Consider the following 17583-nt stretch of genomic DNA (forward strand, 5'->3'; position numbering starts at 1 on the left):
GGGGTGGGGGCAAAAGGATGCCCGTACACAAGGGGACACACACACACATGTTATGTTTGGAGCAAAGTGTTTGCAGTATTTATACTCTAAATGATTAGGTTTTAAGATCTGCTACCATTGGCAAAATATAGACTAACACTACATACTGCAAGGAATATGGTTCTACACCATTGTTTGCTTCTTCCTTTATATTTATACAGAAAATTATTAAATTATTTTTATATGACACACAAAGTAATCAGGTCATGTGACAACAGCACTACATGGAAGGTGTGTTTGACGTCATAAGGTGTTGCGCAGGCCGATAAGCTTATGATCTGAAATACCGCGAGAGGGATTTGAGTGCAGGCTCCTCAGTATTCTGTTGAATCGTTCTCGCGAAATTATGATGTCACATGATGATCGGTTTACGCAGCGCATACACACGGACGGACGGACGCGCACACACACACTCCACCACGCAAGGCTTGTGCACCTCGAGCTCTCTTCAGTTGTCCTCCGCGGAGCTTCATGTGCGGGTGAGAATGTCGGGATCACCGAGGCTCGTGCATCTCATCACGGCTTTATTCGTGTTTCTTTGCTATAACGCAGCGGTGAACGGAGGGAAGAAAGCAAACTCTGACAAATGCAACTACAAGGTAAAACCGATTGGGTTTAAATCTTAAACATAAAGGCGCAACGCGCGCGGACACAATGCTGTCAACAACAGAGAAAACATGTTTCGTCATGTCATATTACCTCAAGAGAAACATTTAAAGTACTTTAGCATTACTTTAAAGAGTTACTGTGATGAATTCTCGTTCAGTTTGGGTCTAATGTCGCTTATTGAGTAACTTACTGAAGTTTACGAACAAGAAACTTGAAAACTTTGAGGTTTGAGAGGGCAAATGTGTTGTTTGTTGGTTTTCATACAGTCGGAAATAAATGTTTCTATTAGAAACACAAAGGGTCAAAATTCCCATTATGCGAGATGAACTTTAAGCAAACTTTTTATAAACTTTCTTAACCCTTGTTCTGTCAAAATCCATGACCAAATCCAAAACTAATGTGAAAAACCTGTACAGCTAAAAACGTTAAGCAAAGGAGAATGTGTATTTTTAAGAGAAAACCTGTATCAGTTGTGTGTCTGTGTTGATATAAAAGTGTGTTGTGTCAGATTTGTGTAATGGTCAGAGATGTGTGGATGAGTGATTCTGTTGTTGTTGGAGATTAGCTGAAGTTGACCTGAACCTTTGATGCTTTTGTGATGAAGTTGAATGGTGCTACACTTGGGATCACTATGGGAAGATGGAAATTAAAAGAGGCTTTAGAGATTTCTCCATTCAAATCAATGCACTTCTTTATATCACCATTGTACAACTTCTGTTAAATCTCTTGAGTTCAATGTAAAACAACTTCAGAAGAAAAAAACAGATGATGTTAAACAAGGTGCAATGTTTTAATATAACACAACTAAAGCTTGATGATTGTGTTGAGGGGAATTGATTTTGACTGCTTGTTGGTTTTATTACTGGTATTATTCATACACCTTTTCCGTTATGAAATATATCATTTCTTTTAATAGGCAGATTAAATGGTTGAATCTGTTGCACATAACATTTATTGTAGTTTTGAATAAGCATTTGTTGTGGTTGTGTAGTATAGGCTTTGGGCTTTTAGTTTGAGATTTTATTATTGTATTCCTCAAGAGTTGATTATTTGTTGTTTCGAGTAGTGAGTATCCTGTTATAAAAGAGTCTCCACACCTTTGTGTTGTGTTTGTTTTGTGTTTCTCTTCCTGTTTATTTGTGTGTGTGTGTGTGTGTGTGTTTGCTGATGGCACGCAGGTCAATGACTGACAGATTGCCACAATCTCATTGTCTTTTAGGTCGAGCGCTGCTTTGAAGTCATTTCCTATAGGAAGTCAGGGAACGGTTTGCTCTATTAAAATTCTTTGGCGTTTCCTTTAAGGAAACACAGCCCCCCCCCCCCCACTGTAACATCAAAGCTGTGGAAACACTTCAGGTGTAAATTAATCCGCTTTTCCTACGAGCCGTTTCAGTTTGTGAATCAGTAAAATCTTTTAAAACAGTTTTACTGTATAAACACAGTTAAAGTAAAACTGTTTTCTTAAAGTAATTGTTAGTTTCCAGCCATGTTTGCATAGATTTAGTTAGACATTTAGATGTTTTAAATCACCTCTGAATGTTTTAATCATCTTCTTCAGCAAAGTTGTCTGAAAAATAAACACTTTAAATGTTTCTGTGTCATAAACCTTCTGCATTGTTTCCTGTGAGCCTCACAGTTCGACTGGAGTGTGAGAAAAACAAAGGTAGATATTTAAATGTCTCGGAGTTTTGCTTGGCTCAGGTCGAGGGTACAGGGGGCTCAATTGGTGCTCAGATGGGGGCCTTTTGGACTGGGATTAAAGTCCTTGTTCTGTCCGGAACTCCCAGGCCTCTCGGCTCAATGGCATCCTGACTTCGGCTTTCCGATGAGCTCCCTGAGAATTTCAGCTGCCAAGGATTTCTTAAGTCACAAAAATGAGAATAACTTTCCTTACCTCGTGTTTCATATCTCTGGTATAAAAATGAAAGTCATTACTAGACGGATATTACCAGCTGTGTAATGGCTTTAACAAACGTCTCGTTACCTTTCCATCTGGTTAAGTGATGGTTTCTGAGTGTGATGTCAGCCAAAGCTCACAAACATTAGCTTGAATCTCAGGATAGTTTCCAGTGAGAGCAGTGCTTTCTGTCAGTGAGACGCAGCAAGGGTTTAGGGTCGGTGGGATTATGTCCGTGTTTTTCATGTATACACCTCTGAGGATAGTTGTGTAGTAGATGGATTCCCAACCATTCATCTTTAAACTAAGCTTTATATATTACACCATGCAGACAGTACTGTACTGAAGTGTTTTTTGAACACGTATAAAGAAGTTTATTCTCCAAGAAACCTTAAAACAAATAATTCACCCTGAAATAAACATCTACCATCAGTCACTCGTCCTCATGTCATTGCAGTCCTGAATGATTTTATTTTTCAGTAAACACCGATGATGTTGTAATAAAGGGGCGGATAGTTTTCAGTCTTGAACATTTCTGGAATTTTGAGTTTTTCATACAAGGGTCTGAAGAAATGAAGATTTTTGGAGAATTATTCCTTATTTTACCATTAAAGTGAAAAGCATTGAGGCCTGTAGTAAACCATAAACACCTTTAGCAATAGGACAGAGCTGATTTTTCTGCTGCTTTTTCCAACTGAAGTTCATCTCATGTTAAAGAATCCTATATGTTTAGCTTTAATGGTTTTCTCTAGTTTACAGGTGTTTAATGTTTTCTTAAAATCTCAATGGAAAGCAGTCGGATGAAAAGAATTTAGAAATGAGAGCTGCTCATTCATTGGTGGTCCAGATGACTGATGCTTATCAGGGCGCACTCACATTATCCCAACCAAACCAAACCAAGCCCCAGCGCGATTGCCACCCCTCCCTACTCCCCCAGGTGCACGCACTCACACTGTACTTCTTATCGATCCGAGTCCGGGCGCGCTTTCGTCATTAAGATGCGATTGTTTTGAAAAAAGCAGGAAGTAAAGCGCTCTCTTAACACTGGAACCCACCGTAATGATAAGTCTGTGTTTTTTATTCGGAGTCGTTTGGTGCGCGATTACAGACAGCCCTCTCACATGTCATCATATTGCTTAGTTGATCTGTCACGTGTGCAGCTCGGACATTCACGTAACCCCGCTGCGCGCATCAAAAGGTTTTTACGGAGGCAGATGAAGGTGAGTGGTCGCGCAACTGACGTCTTCACCTTTTGAATCGCGCTCAGGCGCGATTGCGCTCACACCACAGCCTTCCGCGCCTGAGCCCAAGTGAACCGCGCTCCGGCCCACCTCTGCAACCCGGCCGCGGCGCGATTAAACAATCCGCGCCCGGGCGCGGAACGAAGCGATCACACTAGTCAAACAAACCAGGCTTTGGGGGTCAAACGCGCCCGAGCGCGGTTTGGTTTGGATAATGTGAGTGCGCCCTCAGACATGCAGTTACTGAGCAGGTGAAACACAAATGCAGCTTTGATTCATGCATGCAAACAGAACCTCATTCACACAGACCTCTGGTCCCAGAAAATACCCGTAAAATTGCCAGACAAGCGTCTGTGTGAACAAAAACTCGTTCCGTTAATCTTCTGGGATCGTTGCCGGAAAGAGGACCTAGTCAGATACACGGGTAACCCTCTGTGTGAACAAGAATGCCATAAAGGGCGTGTCGAAGTGAGGACGCGCGCGTCATCATCACAACACAAGTTATGGTTCAGCTCCTTACAACGAGAGATAACATGTATATAAACATTCACAACGAGAAATGTTGCAAACTAGATTGAAGCAGTTATCAGGAAATGATATATGAGACGCATAAACAATGACGCACGTGCCGTAGTGAGGACGCGCGTGTCATGGCAACATGAAGTTGGTTCAACTCTTTAAAATCAGGGATTTACAACATTTACTACGAGAAATGTCAGCAAACTAGACTGAAGCAGATATCAGGTAAGTTAGCTCGTTACTTACTGCGTTGAAACGGAGATCATTCAGCAGCATAAAAGAATATCGCGTCACGTGCTCATTTGAGCTATAATAAACGAAAATACCCGCATGTCATCCCAACGAGATATATTGTTCAGCTCCTCAAAATGTGGGTTTTAAATGCATATAAACAATCACGATGAGAAATGTCTGAAAACTGTATCAAAGCAGAAATCAGGGAGCTTGTCAAATATACACTCTGAAGCTGAGATCATTCACCAGAATAGAACTGTGCATTCACGCGCTCCTTTGTAGTCTTATCATAAACAAAAATGCACGCGAGTTGTTTCTGGAGAGAGAAATAATAAATAATATGCAAACTTCAGACGCTGCGTAGAAGAGAGGGCGGGACTTTCAACATGTCACGTGTCTTTCCGGGACCATCAGATGCCGTGTAAACTTGGCAGTGTGAATGAATAAAATATCAAGCGGTCCCGTAAAATTCCAGGATGCCTGTCCCGTGTATCTTACGGAATATCTGTGTGAAAAGGGCTCAGGAATATCATTTCAAGGTGTATTTATTAGTTATATTTGTATGTTCTGGAGCATTAGTTAAACAAAAGTTACTTTCCCAAAATTCATGCAAACCCTGATACATAAAGGAACCAATCGCCAGAAAAAACACCCTCAGATATTCTGGTTCCTTGTTCTCGTAACATCTGGCTGGGGATGAATGATGGGGATGGGGGTTTGTTTCACGGTAAAGAGACAGAATAGGGGGTGTAGGTCTGACTTGTTTCTGTGCCATCTTAAGGGTGCATTGAAAACCATCCATGCAGTTCGTCAGCGTTGAGGCCGTGTCCTGTGTTGTGCGGTGGGAAAATCACTGGTTGGCTAGTTCTGAATCGGCCGGTTGGGTGAACCGCTTTGAATGGTGGGATGGGGGTCTTTTAGTAACAACACTGCTTTAGAACGGACGAGTGCCCCTGCCGCTCCACCTAAATGGTAAGATGTCACTGGTAAACTTGGGTATGTGAATCAAACGTTGACTCTGTTCAGCACGGTTGGATGCCTGTGATTGGTCAATGATTTTCTGTGATACCGTGTAAGAGGTTTCATTAGTTTTGGTTTTCACATTTTGAGTAATGTTACATCAGATGTCATTATTTTTAGATTGGACCATACCATAAATATTACATTATAATGCTATCTTGACTGTTTGATGCTAACTCAATGTCAATATATTTTTTATATTACTTGCAAACCCAAGATGTGGAAAAGCTAAATCACGCTCCCATTATAATTTATAACATTGAAAGCACCTGTATGTGATAGTGGACAGAGTAAACTAAAGCATTATTTTTTGTGTTTTTTATTTACATAAGCAATATAATGTAGTACAGCAGAGCTTCTACCTGTGTATATCATACAGTAAAAATGTTGTATGATGGATAAAATGTCTGCTAAACTCAATACGCAACAAATTTGAGCATTAATTTATGCTATTTGAGCTTGATTCGTAACCTCATGCTGTTTCTGATCATTAAGTGACCCTCAGGGCTGAAACTCGAGTACCTTTGCATTATGTAGAGAGAGCTGGTCTCTTTCTCTCTCTTTCTCTCTCTCTCTCTCTCTCTCTCTCTCTCTCTCTCTCTCTTTCTCTCTCTCTCTCTCTGACATACTGAAGTCATTATAATCAATTAGTCGCTCTTTGCTCGGGTCTAATCAAGGATCTGGTGCTGTGTAACTTCCTGTCTGTAGGTTTCAGGCAATGATTTGAGATTGTACAGCGTCTGTCCTGGACAGAAGTTTGCAGTCGACTCTTGCTTTGAGCTTCGAAGTGGATGCGTCTTTCATGTCCCCAGTTTGCGGGTGCGTAGATTGAAACCACAACTTTGTGTGTTATGATCTTCTTTCAGCATTAATAAACTCCAGATTTTCCTCCAGTTGTCAAATCCAAGTGTGTTTGAGTAAATCAAAGCAAACTTTTTTAATGTATTATAGATTACATAACATCAAAAATCATCCTAAACTTTTATAGTTTTTCAGTTAGAAATGCATCAAATTGGAAAACAGCTGAATGGTTGCCATGTAGTTGATGTTTAAGCTCAACATTTGCTGTGGTCAGCAACAATTTGAAAAGAATCTTGCAGAGTTGGTTTATTTGTTTATAAATATTAACCATTTAGTAACATTATGGCTAGCAATACAAATTGTCTAGCGCTTCAGGTTGTCCCTCATCTTAAGAACACAAGTGCATACATGCTTTGCCAAATAAATCCTATTCAGACACATTTTGCAATGCAATCAATGATATGTGAATTGTGGATTTGATGTGTTGAAGATCAGCTGAGTGAGGAGTTTCAGTAGTAAGGGCTGAAAGTTCATCACATGTGTTGCGTTTTCCTCTCTTGTGTGTCGTCCATCGTGTCTGGCACGGCCTCTGTGTTTTCCATTAGAGCTGTGAGATGATCTTCCTTCACGGTCATGGATTTCTGGAAGCCCCCGGGCGGGCAGCGGCTCATTCTTAACATGTGAAACACAAAACTTCAAATCCCACAAGCCCCCTGTTCTCATGTGAGGACGTTTATTGTTTGTTACGCCGGCGTGATGTGTTTTCTTCCTTTTCTTTGTGTATCGCTGGGTGTTTTCGCAGCGCAGACACACAATGTCTGTTTTATCACCGCACAATATTAATCCAGTCCTATAGAAGTTAAAAATGAAGGGCTTTGTTGGGCGCCGGGTCTCTTGTGTCGTTCAGTTTCAGCGAGCCTGACCGGACTTGTTTCTGGAAGTTTCTGCCTGCTGTGTTTACATCCTTTAAAGTAACGTGAATCTTGAACAATAACCAAAATAAGATGTGATGATCACAATGCTGAAAGCACTCAAGTAACAAAAGATCTTTAAAGGTCCGATTGAAGCGTAACTGACATAAGCCGGTGTTTTTGTGTTTGTAATGTGGTCGGGTGTGACCTGTATTTCAGGTGAAACGTGAGTCCTCAATCTTAGAAACATGTTAACAGTTTATCATAACACGTAGTTAGATGTTGTTTTTCCAAACACAATTAGTGTTATTGCTTTGATTTGTACTTTTCTATGTGATCAAGTGTAATATTTTTAACTGGCAACTAAAAGTAAAGAGACGTTGAATTTGGAACAGTTAGGAAAAAAGTTTCAGTTTATCCTCTGAATTGAACCCAGTTTTGTATTCACCTGAGACTATTTCCAGTGCACTTATGTATTGCTGTTCTTATGTTGCCATAATTGCTTCTATTGTTTACCTCACTTGTAAGTCGCTTTGGACAAAAGCGTCTGCTAAATGACAAAATGTAAATGTAAATGTATGTTTAGTATTAAGGTATTATATTTATATCTGCTGTTATTGATCAACATGGTTTTCTTTAGCGTAGTGTTTGCCACATGTTACATGACAGTGAAGGTGAACTGTGCAGAAGATCAGAAATCAATGAAAGATGGTTCAGAGGTCAGTTCAGAGGTCAGTTCATCTCAGTGTCTGTGAGGGTCAAGAGCTGCTGGGTTATGATCTTAAATCTTGGCTGGAAAACCCATCACCGCTCGCTCGCGGCCATCCATCTGTTAAACACGTGAGCGTGATCTCCGTGTGCCCGTCACACAGTTTAAAGAAATTCTTCACCCCTCCTGTGATTGATTCCCACAGAGGCACACGTTGATTTACATGTTGTGTATCGGTGTTTGAGATCAAGAGTCCACCTCAACTGTGCGTGAACAGGCTGTGTTTACGAAAATGAGGTGCTTAACATCATCAGCGAGAATGTCGGAGCATATGGGAGTGTTTTAATGACAGAAGGGTCCTGGGAAGACAGGAAAAGCATTATGGGAAACGGACTGAATCCCTGGTCCCCTCCAGCATTTGACCGAACAGCACAGAGACCTTCATTAGATGTTTCCCCTCTGACCTCCTCATCCGGCCTCTCTTTGGCCTTCAGACGCTCTTCCTGACCCGAGAGACAGAAGTGTGAGCGAGACATATATCAGCTTTATATCATAGCCTGTGATCTTCACTGTTTGAGATGAAAGGAAATTAATTGGTTGAGTTTTCTGCACAATTAAATTAAAGTGCATTATATTCACTTAAATATATCCGTATATTATTTGCCACCATGCTCCTCTAGATATTGATTTAACAGTTTGAGAGCAAATGTATGTACAGATTTATTCATTCACATTTGGAGATTTGTTTTTCTTAAAATCTCTTTGGGTCGTGTCTGAACGGCAGGATGTTTGTAGCTGGTGACCTGAAGCTGTGCTCTGATTGGCCCGTAATTACACAGATGAGGAAAACTGATACCCGTTCATTAATGTCACATGATCACCTGCAGCTATGAGCCTGCAGTCGCCACACAAATTACATTTCTGAGCTTCAAACAAATGCATGAAATGAGGAATGAACGCTTGTATCCGTGAGGAAGCCACTGTCAACATATTAGCTTAGATGTGTTTCTGTTATTCGCAGACAATGTTACCACGAGAAGAGATTTTATTTTAAAAAACTGTGTTGATTTGTTATGACTGAGTGTTGTGTAGTTTATCAGTGTGAGATCTTTACTGGAAAAGAGTCAATGTGATGATGCAGTATAACAGCAAACACAAGCAAATCTGATTGTCCTAGAAAATCTCTCTTTTAAATATGAGATTAGAAACATATGTGAGCTTAATGAGGAGCGTGTGTTAAAGATCTGCTCAACAGGCTTGTGGTCAGGTTAGTCCCATCAAATACTAAACGATGCTTGTTTCTCTTCTCTTCTCTTTAGACGTTAAAGGAGAGATTTTATTTAAATCAAGTGTAACTTTTAGATAAAAAATTAATTCATAAGCTTTTAGAAGATATATAAAGTCAATATACTTTCACACAACATACTTCAACACAGTGATCTTCTCCACCAACACCAGTGAGAGATGTGATCTGAGGGTTTGTTTATTTGAACAGAGGTGAGGAACAAGACCCTCGAGAGACCCTCGAGAGCGCTTTAACATGAACAAACATCAGTCAGATCTAAAGTTTAATAAGATTATAAATGTGTGTAGGTAGAAGAAACACATTAATGGAGAATCGCTGTCTCTCTCAAACCCTTTTAAGTTAACTTTACTTTATGTGGCGTCTCTTCTTCACTGGATTTATCACATAGGAGTGGATGTCTTTTACCTTAGGGGTTAATCTGTCTCGTCTGTATAATATTAGTCAATAAGTTAAGTTTATGAGAGCACATGTAGTTCTAGATAGTTGATTTTACTTTCATTAACATTACACACGTTACATGTCGTGCTGATGAAATAACAAATGTACGGCCATATTTATACACAGATGGGATCAAGGATTCGAGACATGAAAATGGAATTTCATGGAGTTTGGCGAATTGTTTATAAACCGTTTTTTAAAAACCAAACTTATTTGTGATACCACAGCAAGAAACTGATATTCTTAACGGGCAAATAAAATGATAGAAATGTGTGGAAACATTTCACTGTTTGCTGGGCACAACACGGTCACATGATTACTCTCCGTCAACTATAAACAATCATTTTGAAAAGAGAAAACCATGTCAAAGAGACCATCTACATGCCAAAGTGTCAAAAAATTCAATGTTTACTGATATGAGAAATGTGTTCCTGAAGTTACTGACAGTGAGATGACATTCTGTAAGTAATACCCAAAGATTAAAACACTACCAAAATGTACTTTTGAATGCAAAACAATAATTCTGAGTACTTAAAATTAATTTATTAAAGGTGCAGTGTGTAACTTTTCAAAGGATCTCTTAACAGAAAAGCAATATAATCTACATGACTACTGTACATTATCAGTGTTGTATAAAGACCTAACATAATGAACTATATTGTTTTTATTACCTTTCAATAAGCCATTTATCTCCATACACCTCGGGTGGAAGTCGCCTTCATGTTTCTAAAGTAGCTCTAAATGGACAAACTGCTCAACAAAAAGCGTTTAGTCCCTACGGTAACCCCTCATCAGTTTAGGAAAGCGCCATTTTGGTTGACGTGCCTCATATGGAGACAGCACGGCCTTACTCGCGATCACTCAATTGGTTAGACTGTCACAAAACCTTGCTGCATATTTCTCATATCGCATCCTTTCACGATTTACTAACTGCAACGTTTCACATCGCGATTCAATTCAGATTAATCGCCCAGCCCTTATTCACAGAAAAATAAAACAGAAAAACGGAATTTGGGAAAAAATAAAATTGATTTGATAGGGCCCTACAAATGTTATGTTTAATATCAAAACTGTAAATATCTGGTTATGACCGAGGTTCTGCTTATATCATTTGGTATCTATAAGTTGCATGTAGTTCTTGTAAAAACTTTAAATGAAAGACTCTTAGGGCACACTCACACTATCCAAACCAAACCGCGCTCGGGCGCGTTTGACCCCCAAAGCCTGGTTTGTTTGACTAGTGTGATCGCTCTGTTCCGCGCCCGGGCGCGGATTGGTTATTCGCGCCGTGGCCGGGTTGCAGAGGTGGGCCGGAGCGCGGTTCACTTGGGCTCAGGCGCGGAAGGCTGTGGTGTGAGCGCAATCGCGCCTCAGCGCGATTCAAAAGGTGAAGACGTCAGTTGCGCGACCACTCACCTTCATCTGCCTCCGTAAAAACCTTTTGATGCGCGCAGCGGGGTTACGTGAATGTCCGAGCTGCACAGGTGACAGATCAACTAAGCAATATGATGACATGTGAGAGGGCTGTCTGTAATCGCGCACCAAACGACTCCGAATAAAAAACACAGACTTATCATTACGGTGCATTCCAGTGTTAAGAGAGCGCTTTACTTCCTGCTTTTTCAAAGCAATCGCATCTTAATGACGAAAGCGCGCCCGGACTCGGATCGATACAAGTACAGTGTGAGTGCGTGCATCTGGGGGAGTAGGGAGGGGTGACAATCGCGCTGGGGCTTGGTTTGGTTTGGTTAGGATAATGTGAGTGCGCCCTTAGTAATTCAGTCGGTTCTCATGACAGAGAGATTAGCGTCCCTAAAAGCCCTTCTGCATTTTGCTTTCTTCACAGTTCTGACCAATGAATAGCAGCACTGTCTCTTCTGATTGATTATGGCTGGTCAGATATCCCATCATACCTTCAGTAAAAGAAACTGATAGTATACATGCTCTTTTCAAAATCTCAGGGGGGATGCATTTACTGAGAAGACCGAACCAACGAAAGATCAAACAAATACTTCCCTTTGGGGAAAAAACGGTCTGTGCCGGCTTGTCTGGCATTGTCTCCATATGGGTTAAAGCTAATTGGGCTCTTAAGAAGAACCATCTACACTTGTAACATAGCTGGCAAAGTTTTCATTAAATTAACTTCATCTGTGAGGTAACGTGCCAAGAGAAAAACACACAGTTCTCCTAAACCAGGTACTTACACAAACATACAGTACCGGTCAAAAGTTTGGAAACACTTCATCATTATTGATTTATATTCACTTTATAGAATAACTGTTATCTCATCAAACTGTGAACTATAGGAATTATATTGAGACCAGAAGCATTCAAAATAAATACAAACCTTTTGACTAGAACTTGCAAAATTGCTAAATTTGATCAAGAAGCTTCTTGTGGTCTTACCCTAAAATTCATTTTAAAGAATATTGAAGGAGTTCATATATTGACTGCTTTTTCTTCATTATTCAAAGAAATTACATTTTAGTTTTCTAATAAAATGGATTCAAATATTTTTTATATTAATAGCTATATTTTTGTAAACACCTTTAGATTAAAAGATTGTTAAAATCATGGGAAATATTTCAGTCATTTTGTATGTATTTTAATCATAGATATTAAGAAGTTAATCAATGTTTAGTGAGTATTTCACCTGGAGTTGTAGGGTTGATCTGGCTTTGTACATGAGAGACGTGAAGTATTAGATGATATAATAATTATACAGAGGGAGGGATTGTTGAACACCTGGTTAGATGAGGTTTTGCTCTGATACAGGAAGCATGCATTACTCTTCATTTCCCACCTGCTCTTACTCTGTTCAGACACGTTTACATCCACACAATAGACATCACAATGACTTCTATCAGCCGTGCCAGGTGTGTCTGTGTGTGTCTGTGTGTGTGTGTGTTCAATGAGAGATGTTTTAGTTAAACATTTAAACTGACCTTTTCTCTAATGAACTGATTTGTACATACACATCTCTTATTATGGCACTCAGTGTACTTTACTATTCAATAGTGATATAGTAGCGTTTCTGAGCGTTATTAATAATAGTTCATATTTGTCATTTTATCTTGTTAGTCAACTTAAAACAAACCACAATTCCATATATCTATGTTTAAAGTATTTAATTTCAAGACTTTTATGCACATTTCTAATTTGCTCTACATTGAAAAAAAAAATACAATAGAATTCACTTTATTTTTATTTTGCAAGCTTTTGCACAATTTCATTGTGTCACCTACAGTCTAAACACAAGCAGCACTCTTCTGAACAATGGTAACTACAAAAGTCAAAGAAAAATCTCACTTAACAACACTTACAAGTCTCCATGCAAACTAAGCATTCTGGGAACTATAAGTCCACTGCCTAGTTTGTTATCTCTACCAAAATCATTCATGTAGTTTCAACACAAAATTATTATGCTCATTTCCTTCTTACAAATTTAAGTGGATTATAAACGATAAAATTACTGTAAGTTGAATTAACTCGGTGTGTTCATTTAGAAATACTCAAATTACTCACATTTATGTTATTTTTAACTCAAATTTTGGTTAAAAAATAAGAATGACTTTTTGTAATGTAGTTTACTCATTTTATTTAGTTAAATCTACTAAGGCACAGAATATTTTTTATTTTACAGTGTATGGGTTTATATTCACCATTACAACAAATAGCCCATGACCACCACTAGTATTGACCACTGGTATTACTATACTGTAGTACATGACCCAAATAATGATCGTATTACCATAGTACACATCCAAAAACATAATGTAGTTTCGTTTAAGTGCAGATTGTAAGATCCAGAGCAGTTTCTGAACACGTTAGATTGATCTTGAATCGGGACATTGTGTGTTCTCGTCATTTTCACTGTGCATTTAATGGCCGTGGTTAATAAACAAAAGGCACACAGTCTTTTCTCTTTTACAGTCACTTAATAAGGCCTAATCACACGCAGGGACCCTTGTTTGACCCAATACTGACCTCCTGGTTTTACCTCATGGGCAACATTTCTGCTCATTTGTCACATGGGATGCAGTGAGTTTATGGGCTTCAGTCCCAGCACCCCTGGCCCAAACTGTCCATTTGATGTTTTAAAATGCCAAATGACTCCTGGGGCTTTTAACACACGGAGACGTCCGAACGACCGCTGAACGTTTTCAAGACTCGGCTCTCAGCGGGACGAATGCAGCCCGCAGGTACAAAGCCAACGAGTGGAGGAGGTGTTGCTTGTTGAGAAAGGTTGTAAAAAGGTGTTGGAAGGAGAGCGACAGAGTTGTTAGGAGGCTTTGTGCACCCCTACACCCAAAACACATTCACACAGAAAGCGATCTGACGACATCACAAATAAAGATTTAAACTCACAACATTAACTAAATTATTCTAGAAATGTCAAACACGGGATGCAGAAAAAACATAAGACCTTGGGTTAGCAATTTAATCAAATTCAGTTAGTGGAATAGTAATAGTGAAAGGACATCTTTCTGAGGTTTGATCATTTTTGAGTTTGTTTAAATTGTACATTATAGAGAGAAAAGAAGAGCGAGTAAATGAATGGCCTTCATAGGTGTGAGTCTCTTGTGATTAGCTACAGGTGTGTGCGTGTGTGTGTGTGTACTAGATTAGGGGTCCGCAGCTGTTTGTACTGTGACCCTCGGTCTCCTGCTGGGCTTACGGTGTTAAAAACCCCAGGACAGGACGACAGGGGCCATTAGTGTAACTCTGGGCCTGCTGACTTTCTCACTTTATTCTGATGCTAAATGAGGAATTAGCCTGTCGACCCCCTTCCCTACCAAAGCTCTAAATGTTTTTTGCTACCAAATTTGTTTGTACTTTTTTCCCCTTAGTTCATTAAAGCGATACTCCAGACAAATATCAAAATGACCTCCTGACCCTCAAGCAATCTGAGATACACATGTCCATCATCTTTCAGACAAACACATTTGGAGTTATTTTAGTAAATGTCCTTCCACTTTCAAGCTTTATAATGATAGAAAACAGGGATGAAGAAACATCTGATTGTAATCGATGATATTTTGTATGAAAAATATCCAAACTTTATAAACTGTAAAAACTTGCTTCCGTTAACGACACCATCTTGGAGAGTTTTAGTGTAGTGAGTGTTGGTTGCGTCGGGTACGTTACGCAGTGACTCTCGTGAAGAATCTGGTGAAAGAAGAAAGTCACATACACCTAAGATGTCATGAAGGTGAATAAATGACATAATATTCCTCTGTTAATTCATGGTGGTCCGTCTGTCTTTCTGAGGTTGTACATCTGGTCCAGGTACACGGTCAGTGAGACGGCCGGGTCAGGAGGTCGTGCCCTCATCAGTACACATCCTGTGGAAATGGGTCATAGGATGTCATTAAGAGCGTTGGGCATATGTTCATTCACAGCATGTTTGGAATGGGATGTTTTGTCATTAAAGATAAGTGCTTATGCTAAATTAGACACTTATTTGATCGGCAAGTTCCACTGGGATTAGTTTAGTTAGGAAGTCCACAGATCTGGTAACTTACCATTTCAAACCGTGGTTTGCACAAACTTAATTTGCACAAACTACAGGACAATTCTAACACACAGGTCATGTTTAAAGTCATGCTTTTATATTGAGACAAACACGTGTGTGGTTGATGTTCCCAAGATTATATGTGAAGAACTAACTGAAAAAGTTATGTGAGAAAAAAATGAGATTGCTAAATAGATGATTTACAGATAGAGATGCACAACATTAGTCGTGATTAATCTATAGCAGAATAAAAGTTTTTGTTTACGTCATATATACAAATGTATATACACATGTAAACATTTCTTAAATATATACATGCATGTGCGTGCATTTATCTATACAAAGTTGTTATACACAGTTCACACACATATATGATGTACACAAAAACTTTTATTCTGCTATAAATTAATCGCGATTAATCGTTATGCATCTCTAGCTGTACATCATCTAGTTAGCCATCTCATTTTTTTTCAAGACTGGTCATTGGTTTTTCAGTTAGTTTACATGAAAAGGTAGATTGGTTTAATTTGAATAAAAATTTAGTGCTGCATAATAATCGTTTGGAAAAATATAAGCTTTTGTTTACATCATATATGTGTGTGTACTGTGTATAATAATTATGTAAAAGTTAGTGCTGGGCAAAGATTAATCAGGATTTTTTGCATAATATGTGTGTGTGTGTGTGCTGTGTTTGTGTAATTAGTATGTATATATAAATACACATACATTCATGGATGTATTTAAGAAACATTTAAATGTGTATATATATATTTATTTGTATTTTTATATAAAAAAGATATATAAATACACATTTTCTAAAATATATACCTATGTATACCACAGCACACACATATATTATGCAAAAAATCACGATTAATCTTCGTCCAGCACAAATTTTTACATAATTATTATAAACAGTACACACACACATATGATGTAAACAAAAACTTTTATCGTTATGCAGCCGTACCAATAAGTAACTACTAGTTGGTCTTAGTTGTTAACTTAGCAGCTATGTTAATTAATTTCCCATCTAAATCATACACATCTGTTTGTCTAATAATTCAACTTAATTTTAATTTGTTGGCTTTGTTTTGTTTGTATTTATTCAGTTGAAATGAAGAAATACTTTTGAGATGAAAAGATTTTTGTCTTTGACAACAGAGCTTTATTATTGGGCGGATGGCTAACGTTTGACAATATTTCTTCCACAATCTGTGCTTTGTTGAGAGGACAAGAGAGTTTTCTCAGCACATTATCTTGAGTATGTAAGGTTTTGTTAATGTTCATCTCCTGGGAGAAGTTCTCAGTCAAATGACTTCCTTTATATGAAAGATAAGATGATGTGTAGGATAAGATCTGACCCTGAGAACAGATTTAACATCTTCTCTCTTGAAATATATATAGCCTTCATTTTAAAGTCCTGATTTTATTTCTCATCTTTTTGTCTTTACACATCCGCCCTGATCTGTCACGTTGATTAGAGAGCGCTCGGGTCTCGTGTAGTGTCTGTCTGCTGCTGTCACGCAAGCCTTCTTGTTTTGACTTCTTTTGATACACACCTTAAATCTCTGCTCTTGAATCAGCTGTAACCTCTCATTATCTCACCTGTGTCTTTATGGGTTGTGTAGAAGCGGCTGATTCTGGATCAGGGAGGTTATGTGATATAAACTGAAGTCTTTAGTGTTTGGCACAGAGTTCAGTGTTGTTGAATACCAGGAGTCTCATAATTGTGGTATTCTGTGCTTTGGCTGTCACCACATGACGTGCGGGTGCTTTCAGCTCACATTCCTCTTACACAACTTACTGTTTGTCTCGGTACAACACTGAACTTTACATCTTTATATATCTACATGAAGTGGAAGTGATGGGCGTGTAATAAAAGATTTTCTGCTTTCTCTCTTTCTAGGGAATATACTCGTCCATCTCTGATGAAACTGCTCGCAAACTTGGAGTCACATTTCGATATGACAGTAAGTCTCAATCACTCATATGCAGTATAAACATTATATATATATATATATATATGAGATAGGGCTGCAACTAATGATTAACTTCATAAACAGTTAATCTGGCGATTATATTTTTGATTAATTGACTAATCGCATAAAACAATCATATTTACTTAATTAGATTTTTTATAAGGGTATTTATGTGTAAAAAGTGTAAAAGCATCACACCACTACAGAGTTTTACTCATATAATCTTTTTGATTTTGATATTTTAAGGCTTAAATAAAAAACGTTTGTGCAGCTTTAAATAGTAAAACATCTTTAATGTTAAAACATAAACAAACAAATGAATTGAGTCTTCAGGGATGTGCTGAGGAAATTTAGCCACAGAT

General features: G+C 38.6%; 1 protein-coding gene across 1 annotated transcript in view; it reads left to right on the forward strand.

The window, feature by feature from the left end:
- Window positions 1-480: 480 nt before the first annotated feature.
- Window positions 481-17583, forward strand: part of il17rd (interleukin 17 receptor D) — a 32572-nt gene continuing 15469 nt past the window's right edge. The window contains exons 1-2 of the mRNA XM_065259297.1: window positions 481-638; window positions 17149-17212. Coding sequence (XP_065115369.1) covers window positions 525-638; window positions 17149-17212 — 178 coding nt within the window. The 5' untranslated portion in view covers window positions 481-524. The remainder of the gene's footprint in view (window positions 639-17148; window positions 17213-17583) is intronic.

The sequence above is a fragment of the Paramisgurnus dabryanus genome, chromosome 14, assembly GCF_030506205.2.
Source record: "Paramisgurnus dabryanus chromosome 14, PD_genome_1.1, whole genome shotgun sequence".
NCBI classification, from domain to species: Eukaryota; Metazoa; Chordata; class Actinopteri; order Cypriniformes; family Cobitidae; genus Paramisgurnus; species Paramisgurnus dabryanus.